This window comes from Labeo rohita, chromosome 2 (assembly GCF_022985175.1).
Source record: "Labeo rohita strain BAU-BD-2019 chromosome 2, IGBB_LRoh.1.0, whole genome shotgun sequence".
NCBI classification, from domain to species: Eukaryota; Metazoa; Chordata; class Actinopteri; order Cypriniformes; family Cyprinidae; genus Labeo; species Labeo rohita.
The window spans coordinates 38,115,427-38,129,058 of NC_066870.1; the positions used below are offsets into that span (position 1 = coordinate 38,115,427).

Consider the following 13,632-nt stretch of genomic DNA (forward strand, 5'->3'; position numbering starts at 1 on the left):
GGACAGTACGATTTTTAAGATTTTTAATGTCTCTTCTGCTCATCGAGCACACATTCATGTGATCCAAGATACTCAAAAGCAGTAATATTGTGAAATATTTTTTACTGTTTATGAATATGAATATGTTTAAAATATAATTTATTCCTGCAGTTTCAAAGCTGATTTTTTAAGCATCATTACTTCAGTCACATGATCCTTCAGAAATCATCCTAATATGCTGATTTGCTGCTTCAACAACATTTATTATTATTTTTGTTGAAAACTGCTGAGTAGAGTTTTTCAGGTTTCTTTGATGAATAGAAAGTTTAGAAGAACAGCATTTATATGAAATAGAAATCATCACTTTTGATCAATTAAAAACATCCTTGCTAAAAGTATTCATTTTAAATTACTGACTCCAAGCTTTTGATTTGTATATTATATAATGTTACAAAAGCTTTTTATTTCAGATAAATGCTGATCTTTGGATCTTTCTAAAAAAAGACATTTCTGAAAAAAATACTGTTTTAAATATTGATAATAATAATAATGATAAAAATGTTTTGTGGGCAGCAAATCAGCATATTAGAATGATTTCTGAAGGATCATGTGACTGTGAAGACTGAATGATGCTGAAAATTCAGCTTTGATCACAGAAATAAATTATTTTTTAATATATATATTTAAATGGAAAGCAGTTATTTTAAATAGTAAAATATTTTACAATATTACTCCTATTTTGGATTAAATAAATGCTGTGAGCAGAAGAGAATTCTTTAAAAAAAAACATTAAAAATCTTACTGTTCAAAAACTTTTGACTGGTAGTATATGTCCATTATGAATAGCCTACATACACCAAATCTATATTATAATATATTCTACTGATTCAGTTTCATAAATAGATTTTATACATACATGTACACATAACTGTTATTTCAATATTCCATAAATATCTTATATTATAAACATTTTTTTCACATTAATATGGAAAAGCGTATGTATACAATTAAACACTTAATTGGTGAGAACCATGTTTGTTTTCTGTGAAATAATATAAAATACAAAATAGTATAAAATACTATTTTACTATTAATACATTTTAAATTTAAATAAAAAATATAATGTAATATATAAATATAAAAATATTAAACAAAAAATAAAAATTCAAAAATTCCATATTTTGTTATAAACACAACTATATATAGAGAGAAAGAGTTTATTTGCAAAAACGTAACTTTGTTTTTGAATTTTCAAAAATCATGTTTTTTATTATCATGCTTTTATTGTGTTAGTTGGCTGTATATTTTAGTTATTTTTACTTTATATCCAAATAACCCAACTGCAGTTTGATTGAGATTAATTGGAATAATAAACTATAAGCATGCTTAATAATAACAATATATTTATATAAATTAAATACATTTTAAATATTAACATGGAAAAACGTATAAAATGAAACATTTAACTGAATCTGTTTTCAGAAAAATCTGTTTTCTGTGAAATATGATGACATATTTGCATTAAAAGAAAACATGAATATGTTTACGTGTTGAAAGACTTTTATTTTCCATGATTACAAAATTATGTTTCCTTCAGCTACAAGGTTTGTATCCTCAAAAAGAGAAGTTTTCTTGCAAATAAAGGGCAAAATACAAAAACACCTCTCCTGCATATTTCAAACATGACTATCCAATGCAATCATTTTTTTAAGAAAAAACATCAGGGTATGAGTAAATCTATAGAATTGAATCACGGATGTGTGAAGAATTAGTGTGAATGAAAAACAAGCCACCTACTGACCAAACACTGGATAAACGGATGCATCATGCCGATTTCTATACTGTAACCGTCACAGATCTCAGTCTATAATCATAATAAACCATACCGCATCAGTGAATAATGTCAAATGTACCAACTTCATACAGCAACACAAACAGCCTGATCCAATATGACGTCATTTGAAAAATAACTCCAAAAATATTGTAAAACTGTCCATTTCTTTTAATATCAGCTATGCATTGACAGATTCATGAATACAAAAACCTAAAAGCACCACTGTAAGAGCTTATGTCATGTCTAGCATTGTAACAAAAGCTATAATATAAAGAAACCAGGAAGAACTGAGCACCATATTTGTACCAGCCATCACAAACCAGTATGTACTACTAGTGCATTATTATCAGTCATAAAAACATGGCATTTTGTTTGTATAAAAAACTAATTTGTGTAAAAATGATATTTTAGACTCATGATTTGAAATTAGCTTACGACGCCCGAATTACAAAGCAAAATCTGGGCATCTGTCAGCACTGAAACTCACTCAAACTAACTGTGTTATGCTGGAAACCCAAACCTGATGAAGCCCAACCCCAAATATTAAACTCACACTGTACAAAAATAGAGCAAATCCACCTCAAACAAGATAAAGTTAGAAAAAAAAGTGAATTTGGTTTTATAAAACTGCTTGAAATGTTACGGGTAAAACAAATGTTCACAGTTGAGTTGGAGAAAGAAGGCAGGAGAGCGGGGCTGGTTTCTGCATAGGGATCAGCTTAAGTCTCAGTCTGAGAGCGTCTTTGGGTTCGGGAGGAAAAATACTGTCGTCCAGATTATTCTCATCGTCACCGCTTTCCCTGCAGACACAGAGATAAACAGCATTAGAATCAAACCCAAACTAGATCTTCTTCAAAGTGATTCATACTGGAATAGATCTGATCCTGACCTTGAAATTTTGATTTAATGCACTGGTTCTCTAAAATACTCGATGAGAGGGTAATCCTTAAAAATTATACATTTTGAAAATAATAAAAAAAAAAATTATATTTAATATAATATAAAATAAATACTGTATTATTATTATAACATTTAATATTTAAATAAAACATACATTTAACATTTGTTCAGAAATGTATGCTTTAAAAATTCCATAAATATATTTTGTGATAAACACATTTAAAGGAGAAGTCCACTTCCAAAACAAAGATTCACATATAATGTACTCACCCCTTCGTCATCCAAGATGTTCATGTCTTTCTTCAGTGGTAAAGAAATTATGTTTTTTGAGGAAAACATTTCAGGATTTTTCTCCATATAATGGACTGATATGGTGCCCCGATTTTGAACTTCCAAAATGCAGTTTAAATGTGGCTTCAAACGATCACAAATGCAGTTGTAAACAATCCCAGCTGAGGAAGAAGGGTCTTATCTAGTGAAACGATCGGTTATTTTCATAAAAATAATACAATTTATATACTTTTTAATGTCAAACGCTCGTCTTGTCTTTCTCTCCCTGAACTCTGCGTATTCTGGCTCAAGACAGTTAGGGTTTGTCGAAAAACTCAGATCATATTTTCTCATTTCATAATTATCCTACATCGCTGCAGAAGTACCGACACAATCGTTGCAAAGTGAACATGCAAAGAAGATCAAACACCCTTAACAAAAAAAGGTAAAACAGCGATGTAGGATGATTTTGAAGTTGAGGGAGAACATGAGATGGGAGTTTTTCAACATACAATAACTGTCATGAACCAAAACAAAAACAGTCCAAGCAGAGTAAGACAAGACGAACGTTTGACATTAAAAAGTATATAAATTGCATTATTTTTATGAAAATAACCGATTGTTTCGCTAGAGAACACCCTTCTTCCTCGGCTGGGATCGTTTACGACTACATTTGGGATCGTTTGAAGCCGCATTTAAACTGCATTTTGGAAGTTCAAACTGAAATGTTTTCCTCAAAAACAATTTCTTTACGACTGAAGAAAGAAAGACATGAACATCTTGGATGACAAGGATGAGAGTACATTATTTGTAAATTGTTGTTCTGGAAGTGGACTTCTCCTTTAACTACTAAATACACATATTAAAAAATTAAACACAACTATTAAATACATTTAACAAATATTTACAATGGAAGATGAACAGCTAAACCAGGGGTCACCAAACTTGTTCCTGGAGGGCCGGTGTCCTGCAGAGTTCACCTCCAACTTTCCTCAACACACCTGCCTGGAAGTTTCAAGTATACCTAGTAAGACCTTGATTCGCTGGTTCAGGTGTGTTTGATTAGGGTTGGAGCTAAACTCTGCAGGACCGGACCTGGTGACCCCTGAGCTATACAATCAAACTCAAACTAGATCTTCTTCAAGGTGTTTCATCCATGCTGACACTTTAATTACATCAAATACAGATCTGATCTTGGCCTTGAAATTTTGGTTTAATGCAGCTGCACCGGTTCTCTAAAATACTCGATGTGAGGGTAATCTTTAAAAATATATACATTTTGAAAATTAATTACATTTTCTTTTTAAATTATAGTAATTTTAAATAAATAAAAATAAATTAAATAAATAAAAACATAAATTTTTTCCCATGTCCATAAATTCTAAATAAATTAAAAATATGCTTCTTTTGTTCCATGGATAATTGCAAAGTAGATTTTTCCTCATTTTTATACAGCTAATAATTTTAATTTTGAAAAGCACATTTCTATAAAACCATGAAAAACTGAGCACCATATTTGTACAACCTATCACAAAAAAAATATGTGACCAGTCCTAAGGATCAATTTTCTGAAATTGAGACTTATACTTAATTTCTAATACTTTTTTATATATATACTTTTTATAAATTTTTAATACATTTATATCAATAAATAAGCTTTCGATTAATGATTGGTTTGTTAGGATAGGACAATATTTGGTCGAGATACAACTATTTGAAAATCTGGAATCTGAGGGTGCAAAAAAAAAAAAAAAAAAAAATCAAAATATTGACAAAATCACCTTTAAAGTTGTCCAAATGAAGTTCAATAGCAATGCATATTACTAATCAATAATTAAGTTTTGATATATTTACAGTAGGAAATGTACAAAATATCTTCTTGGAACATGATCTTTACTTCATATCCTAATGATTTTTGGCATAAAAGAAAAACTGATCATTTTTGGCTATTGCTACAAATAAATCTGTGCTAACTATGACTGGTTTTGTGGTCCAGGGTCACATATGTACTACTTGGACATTATTTCAAAGATATTAGTCATGAAAACGCATTTTATATACTTTGAGGCATAATAGACATTGTAAAACTATTATAATCGATCTTTAAAAACACTTATTTTTAATGCAAAAACATCATCCTCAGGTAAAGTGTCCCCTAAATGAAGAATCCTCTATTAGTCTGATTTCTCTTACAGCTATACAGACTCCGTTTCCTCGTCGTTGGACTCTTCCTTCAGAGATTTCGCCTCAGTGGCGGCTTCCTCTATGTGCGCGAGCATGTCTGCCATGAGCGCTTCCTCCAGCCTCTTCCTCACGTTGTACACCAGGTCTTCCTGCTTCCTGTAGACGCAGCACAGCGATGCAGTGCATTTCAATAGAGCATTCAAATATCTGTCATGTTCATTAAACACCATCTGAGATAACTATTCATTATTTTACAGTAACATACTGGAGCTCAAAACATCTCCTACCCAGTCCAACAAGAGCATTTACTAAAACTAAACCACAGAAACAACTCTTGAGGTCAGAGCAGTGTTATTTTAATATTATTGATGTACTATTGCTATTAATATTATGAATTACTCTTTATTTTGTTTTCTCACTTTCATTTTAATTAAAATATTAATTTCGTGTGTTTGTCATTTTATTAGTTTGTTTTTTTTTGTCTACATGGTTTATTTTTTTTTGTGTTTTTTTTAGTTATTTTAAATATTTCAAATTAAACTAAACTGTTGCGTTTTCTTTTTGTCTATGTAATTTTTATCAATTTTTATTTAGTTGTAGTTTAGTTGTCTTATTAAACTAAAATGTGTTTTTTTTTGGTCTATATAGTTTTTACATGTATTTACCTTTAGTTTTATTTTTAGTTGTTTTGGTGCAAGTTAAACCAAACAAAAATTAGGAATGTTGCTAAATTAAAATAGACTAAAATAAAACAAGTAAAAAAAATATTTGATAAAACAAACATTATTTGATTAAACTAACTTAAATTAGATAATAAAAAAAAATTATATCAGTTAACATTTTTATTTAGTTTTAGTAAAAAATAATAACCCTACAACACACATCAAAATTAGTTCATTTCTAAACAGTAGAAGAATTAAAATGTGTTTTTTTGAATCATAGACTGTTTCTGAATGATGGGCAAGTTATAAACTACACTGGAAGTGACATTAAACTCACTGAAAAGTGCTGTTTCTCTTGTCATATGATGGTGTTTATACAAATGTTTAAAAACTGCCTGTTTTACTGTACGGATCAGACAATCATGTACAACTAAATTTGAAAGAATATTGTCTAAGTGAACCTCAGGAAGATAAAACATCATATTATGTCAAAGAAGGCCCACTTTTCTGCATAGTTCAACTCCAAAACACCTGCTTGGGAGTTTCTAGTGATCTTGCAGATCTTGATTAGCTGGTTCAGGCACGTTTAATGAGGTTTAGGGTTAAACTCTGCTGGACTGGACGGCTCTGCTTTACTACAAACACTGTGGAGCGTCTGGTTGTACCTGATGTCTTCATCTGTCACCATGAAGGCTTTGCACAGAGGCTGTGTGGTATTGAGCCAGACTCCAGGGTTTTTCTCCACCGCGGCCGACAGCTGACCCGTGATGGGAGCCGAGCTGGTGTGCAGGGCGCTCGCTAAAGCCGAAAGCAGCGTCTTATCTGAGTAACCCGGACCGACACCTGCCATTTACAAACACAATACTGTATTATTCAGTGCATATCTAACACCACAGTATGTTTACTTCCACAGTACTGTGGAAAAAGAGCTAGTGATTAAAAGAGCTGCTCTTCCATTTTCACCTTGCAATCCTTTGGGAAGATCCATGGTCTTCACCAGCTCCTCTGCGATATCATAAGCATTGAGTCCACTCAGCTTTTTCTCCCAGAACAGCTGTGAAATACATGTAAAATGTGGTATAACACAGACTCACTGATTGGATTGATGTTTTATGGTTCTTTTTGATCTTTTTGGAGCTTGATGATGAGCTATGGTCATTATTAGTGGTCAACCTTTATTTTCATAGTTAGGTGTCAGTAAAATGTTTTCTTTTTTATATATTGAATACACTACCAGTTCAAACGTTTTTGAACAGTAAGATTTTTTTTTTTTTTTTTTTAAGTCTGTTCTGCTCACCAAACCTGCATTTATTTGATCTGAAGTACAGCAAAAACAGTAAAATTTACTATTTACAATAACTGTTTTTTTATTTGAATATGTTTTAAAGTGTAATTTATTCCTGTGATTTCAAAGCTGAATTTTCAGATTCATTACTCCAGTCTCATGATCCTTCAGAAATCATTCTAATATTCTGATTTGCTGCTCAAAAAAACATTTATTATTATGTTGGAAACAGCCGAGTAGAATTTTTTCAGGTTTCTTTGATGAATAGAAAGTTTAGAAGAACAGCATTTGTCTGAAATAGAAATCTTTTGTAACATTATAAATGTCTTTAACATCACTTTTTATCAACCGTAAAGGATCCCTGCTAAATAAAAATATTTCTATTATGTCTTTCCCAAAAAAAAAAAACAAAAACAAATTGAGCAAGGACAATAATAAATAATAAATAAATAAACAATTTTTTTTCACAATTATGAGAAAAAAATTCTGAATTCTGAGTTTATATCTGGTAATTCTTAGTTGTCCGTTTTTAAACCACAAAAAAAGTCAGAATTGTAAGATTAAAAATTGCAATTAAATTTTTTTTTTTAATCCCGTGGCAGAAATGGGCTTCCATAGTAAACACATTTAAAATGTTAAAAAAAAAATATTTTCAAATAAATGCTATTCTTTTTTAACTTTCTTTTTATCTGTGAATTCTTAAAAATAAAATGTATCACCATTTCCACAAAAAATACTGGGCAGCACAACTGTTTTCAACACTGATAATAATCATAAATGTTTGTTGAGCAGCAAATCAGCATATTGGAATGATTTCTGAATTATCATGTGACACTGAAGACTGGAGTAATGATGCTGAAAATTCAGCTTTGAACACAGAAATAAATTAAATTTGAAAAGATATTCACATAGAAAACAGCTATTTTAAATTGTAATAATATTTCACAATTTGACTGTTTTTACAGTATTTTTGATCAAATAAACGCAGCTTTGGTAGGCAGAAGAGACTTCTTTCAAAAAAAATTTAAAAATCTTACCAACCCCAAACTTTTGAATATATATTTCATTTACAAACAGCTGCACCACATGTAATGTTTACCTGTCTTGGCTGGTCAACAGCTTTCTGAGGGTCCGTCTTGACCTTGTTGCTGGGGTGATTTGTAACCTTGGTGACAGGCTGTTTGAAGATGGACGCCGTCTGTCGGACCGGCAGTGACGTGTTCAGATCAGGTTTACCCTGAAAACAGACATCCAGATAAAAACACTACATCAGCACAACACAGAAAGCAAAAACTGCAGTGTACATCATGCATTCAGTCAGATGTGTTCACCTTGCTTTGACTGTGATCGTAACGAATCCGCTGCCTGTTCTTATTCAGTTTGCTCATAAGCATCTTCCCCGTCCGGAAATCGAAGGAGCTGAGATCCATGGAGTTTCCCAGATATCGGGCCAGCTGAGGTTTACTCCGAAACTTCTTCCCTGTTGGACTAAGAGGGAAAAGAAGGATCAAAAAATATTCCTTACTTTCCAGACTGACAGCTGCACTTCAGATCCATGTTTTACAAATAATCCTGCTGTTAAAAAAAAAGATAGATATGCAATCACACAAATCACCACTGAAAAACCATTTTGCATGTTACAAGTTACAAATATATTCAAACAGAATTATGCAAAATTAAAATGACACATGCATGGAGAATTTTTAAGAAAAGCATTACAATGAATACAAACACACTAGAAAAACCCCTAAAAACTGTATTGGTACCATAGTAAAATGACAGTGTCATACAGTAATACCGTGGTGCAAATGATAACTGGCATTTATATAAAAGCTACACTGCATACACTGAATATTTAAACTCATCCGGCTATTCTTCTTATAAATAAGCGATTATAAATCATAAATTATTCATTTATTAAACTTTTGCAGCCCCTGCATCACTTACCACAGTGTTGTCCGATTAAATAAACATCTTTTTTATCATCAATACAGTGCAGACTCGAATATAAACGATAGTCGGACTACAAGGAAATACTTATTTAACTTAAACTAGCACAAATCCATAGCTAAACTAAATCAGCACTGAGAAACAAAACAAAAACAATGCGTTAGCATGGCTGCTAGCGCAGATTAGCGCTCAATGCTAACTCGCACGAGACGCCAAAACACGATTAGTTTAACGTACGCACGACAAACAACAATAACCTGCAACTATAACGTACTATAGTCCTTAGTTAGCCAATTGAGGTCGGTTTAGTGATAGTTAACTAATAGATAAAGGCAGTTTTTGTCTCGGCTCGCTGGTCTCCGGCTAATCCCGCTGCAGTACCTAAAATAATAGACATCACTTTTCCCCGCGGACAAGCCCGACTTTCTGGTCACTTCTTCCCTTTTCCAACCATTTGGGAGAGCCGAGCACTCCCACCTTTTCCTCTCCATGTTTCTCCCGGAGTCTCTCTGGAGGAAAGGCTGTGAATGTTTAGGGTTAAAGGCGGCCGGGCGCTGCTCTCGATCCGCTCACCTCGCGACCTTCTGACTCATGACTCTCCGTGAACCGAGAGTCGACTCGCAGTTCATTCATCCGCGGAGTAGTAAATACGTCAAAAATCATAATTTTACAAAAGAAAAGAGCTGAAAACACATTTGCTGCAATTCTCGGGAAGTCTGCAGCGATTTCAGAGTCGATTTATTGTTTAAGAAGTAAAGCGATGGCTGGTGAATCACAGAATCGGATCTTACAGTTCGGTCGGAACCGATTCACTGTATCAAGAAAGCTATTCATATCAAATCTTTCGAAGTTCAGTAATGCAATTTAATGAAACATCTGACGTTATATATACTAACCAACATTATCAAACAAACTATAAATAATAATAATAATTTAAAAATACATTACTTGAAATAAAATCAACATTAAATGCAATAAAATAAAATATAAAAAATAAAAGTTTTTTTTTTTTTTATTTCAGCTTACCAGTGCAACATTTCTCATTTTCATTTAAAGTATGAAATTAACTTAAAAAATAAAATAAAATCATAATAAAAAGAAATTATATGGAAAAAATTAAATTTTAAAAGGAAAATACTACAATTAAAATTTTACAAAAAAACATCATTGCATATCAATGATACTAAAATAACACTGGTGTATTGGAAGATTTGAAGCCTGATTCAAAAACTTATACACATTAATCCAAGATCTTAACCGAAAATAAAAAATATACATAGAAAGCAGATGAATTTAAAACTACATGAATCATAACAAACAACTCAAACTCTTTTTTTTTTTTTTTATTTATTTATTAACAAGCATCACCAGTAACCCGCAGTTGAGCGGATGACAGGGATCACAAAAGAATTAAAAAGTGAGGTCCACGATGATGTTCTCAATGACAGAATTACAGTGTATTTATTCCAGGAAGATTCAGTGGAAACAAATGATGAAGCTTTATAATCATTTGATTTTCATCATGAGACTTTACTGTTTTCATGAGTATAATCCACACTGAAAAATAATCATGAGGGAAAAATGAACTGAACGCTCCAAAAAATAAATATCACATTGTTCCTTAGCAGTGATGAACAAAAGGAGGGTGATTCACTAGTCCGTTTCACATGGCGGATTGATGTTTTCATCTCCATCTGTGACAAACGTCTCCATCTTCAATCCATCTGAAGCAAAACCGACCTACAGGAACATACAGAATCAGAATAAAATGACGCAAATAAAGACAGCAGCAGTCAAATTAAAACTCAAATTGTCCAATTTTTTGAAGGAAAAAAAAAAAGATTTTCCTATCATACAGTGGTGTATATGCAAATAGACACTATGCAAAAGTCACTGCTCTTGAAGTCTAGACAGGTTAATGAAGAGATAAACATGACTAACCTTTATCTACTCATCCTTCTTGAACTTTCCATTAATGTAGGGAACATAGTCCAAGATGACCCTCCAGTCTGTGAAGTGAACGAGAGCAACACCTCCAACTCCACCCCAGACCGCCAGCGTGGGAACCCTGGACAACATGACACTCATGAGCAAACCATGAAGAAGCTGTATCATTACTGATACACAGAGGCCTCTAAACGATCAAAACTTTTCTGTTAATCCTGTTGCACAAAATCTACTACATTCCTTCTGTCGTCTGATCTTTTAGTGTAATCGTACAAATGTCCACCTTGTTTTTTTGCTGTCAAATCTTGAGTTATAATCTTCAGAATAACTGTAGTCCTATTTCCAGATGAAGCAGCTTGACTTTTTTTTTTAGTCTCAAATCTGATCATCAGGATCTTTTGAGGAATGTTTCTTTCTAGAAGCTTTACGTTCACTGTTCCTCAGGGGAGGAATGACCTTCCCAAGCCTCCAAGACATCTCACATCTTTTGAGAAATGTTTATTTGTTCATCTCTCAATCATCATTGGATTGCATTATATGTTTGGATCATTTTAATCTCATTTTACGAAAACATATTACTGGAAATATAGAGTAGCCACTGATATTTACATCATTTTATGTCAGGATCTGCTCTGCTGTTATAAAGATCTCACTGATTTACATTACAATCACAGAATTTTGTCATGGAAATATCAGTATCTGCACCAAATGGAATATTTTTGCTCAGTTTGAGTCTCTTTTTCACCTCACTTTTATATCCTCACTCAGACTATATGAGTCATTAAAAAAAAGCTCTTTAAGAGATATATATATATATATATATACACACATACATACATACATACATACATACATACATATATATATGTGTGTGTATATATATACACTACCGTTCAAAAGTTTGGAGTCAGTACATTTTTATTGTTTCTTTTTTCTTCTTCTTTTTTTTTTTTTTAAAGAAATTAATACTTTTATTCACCAAGGATGTATTAAGTTAATAATTAAAAATTTATTAAAAGTTAATAATAAATAATTTACATTGTTATAAAATATTTATATTTTGAATAAACACTGTACTTTTTAAACTTGTTAATCATGAAAGAATCCTGAAAAAAAAAAAAAAAAAAAAAAAAAAAAAAAATCACAGGTTCCAAAAAATATTTGGCAGCACAACTGTTGATATTATCCAACATTAATCATTCTAATAATAAATCCGCATATTAGAATGATTTCTGAAGGATCATGTGACACTTAAGACTGGAGTAACAGCTGATAAAAATTCAGCTTTTCATCACAGGAATAAATTCTATTTTAAAGTATGTTAAAATAAAAAACATTATTTTATACTGTAAAAACATTTTGCAATATAATATTTTTTTTTTTTTTTTTTTTTAATCAAATAAATGCAGCCTTGATGAGCATAAGAGACTTCTTTAAAGACTATTACAAGTCTTACTGACCCCAAACTTTTGAACGGTAGTGTATATATATATATACACACATACATATATATACACACATACATATATATACATATATAAACATCAACAAGGTTATCAAAATAGAACTCAACAGCAATGTATGCATGTGGTCTTTTAAACATTTCTCCTAAACTCCCAAACTACAAATCTTGACCATTTTGCTCAAAAAATACACGAAGGTTAAGGCAAAAATACAGTAACAGATTAAGGGACTATCAATAAAGTTACTAGAAATAATCATAGAAACCAGAACACTAAGCTTTTTCAAGACAAAGGGAGTTTTTTCCCCTTTGTTTCAAAAAAACTTTATGTTCTGGTTTATATTTTACAATATTATTATATTATTCTAAAGGTCAGACAGTCTGTAAAATAAACCTAACGATCATCTTGATTTTTTGTGTCTTATTGAACAGTGTAAGGAGTAGTTTGCCACAAGTGAACTGTCTTTTATCGTTTGTATTGATGACTACTGTGTACAACAGCAGTCTGAACATCGATAAGAAAACACAAACAGCTGTCACATTCATAAACACTTACTACACTATTAAATAACTAATATACGCACTACAATGTGAAATAAACAGTGGAAAACACACAAGAGTAAAGTTGATCAGAGAGTTATCGTGACCTGATCTCATTAGCTTTAGCGGCTACAGTCAGGTCGCCACAAGGACAACACGATTAATAAAAACCAACACGTAAAATTAACAAAACGGCAGGGTCCTCCTGCTGTACGGCGTTTTACCATGTTCTTACCATGTTTTCGCGATAGACACGTATTTCTGTCCGATTATTTTGCCCAACATGTTTAGACGCGGGTGATGAGCAACACGGCTACAGCAAACGCACAGAACTCTGCGGATGAAGCGTCATCAGCTGCGCGACACGCGCGGAAGTTCGTTATTGAGGGGCCGTTACAGAATAAGAGTCTCTAAGATAAATTGTATTTATTTTTATATTATTTTATTTCACTCCAAAATAATATTTTTATTTCGATCTTGAATTTTTAAAGTAAGAAGTCGCCTTGAAGATGCTGAATGTTATTTTACAAACAATTTGTGAAGCGGAAGGGGAAAAAAGTAGTTTGGTGTCCAGCAGGAGGCGCTCTGAGATTGAACAGAGATTGTTTGTACAGTAGAG

At 32.0% G+C, this 13,632-nt stretch overlaps 2 protein-coding genes across 3 annotated transcripts; both read right to left on the reverse strand.

The window, feature by feature from the left end:
* Positions 1-1,521: 1,521 nt before the first annotated feature.
* On the reverse strand, positions 1,522-9,693 carry mbd3a (methyl-CpG binding domain protein 3a). 2 transcript variants are annotated; one of them, XM_051095461.1, is made up of 7 exons: positions 9,542-9,693; positions 8,446-8,602; positions 8,214-8,351; positions 6,793-6,883; positions 6,495-6,672; positions 5,177-5,323; positions 1,522-2,613 (listed from the first exon to the last, which is right to left on the reverse strand). In XM_051095461.1, exons 1-6 carry the CDS (start codon positions 9,553-9,555, stop codon positions 5,179-5,181), a joined length of 723 nt encoding a protein of 240 aa, XP_050951418.1. In that variant the 5' UTR covers positions 9,556-9,693; the 3' UTR covers positions 1,522-2,613; positions 5,177-5,178. The 2 variants fall into 2 exon arrangements, with proteins under 2 accessions (XP_050951418.1, XP_050951413.1); XM_051095456.1 differs by having other exon boundaries at positions 9,446-9,669.
* Positions 9,694-10,573: 880 nt separating this feature from the next.
* On the reverse strand, positions 10,574-13,361 carry LOC127173989 (cytochrome b-c1 complex subunit 10). The gene is made up of 3 exons (XM_051124136.1): positions 13,249-13,361; positions 11,006-11,132; positions 10,574-10,804 (listed from the first exon to the last, which is right to left on the reverse strand). The coding sequence occupies exons 1-2, from the start codon at positions 13,296-13,298 to the stop codon at positions 11,012-11,014; spliced, it is 171 nt and encodes a 56-aa protein (XP_050980093.1). The 5' UTR covers positions 13,299-13,361; the 3' UTR covers positions 10,574-10,804; positions 11,006-11,011.
* Positions 13,362-13,632: the final 271 nt, after the last annotated feature.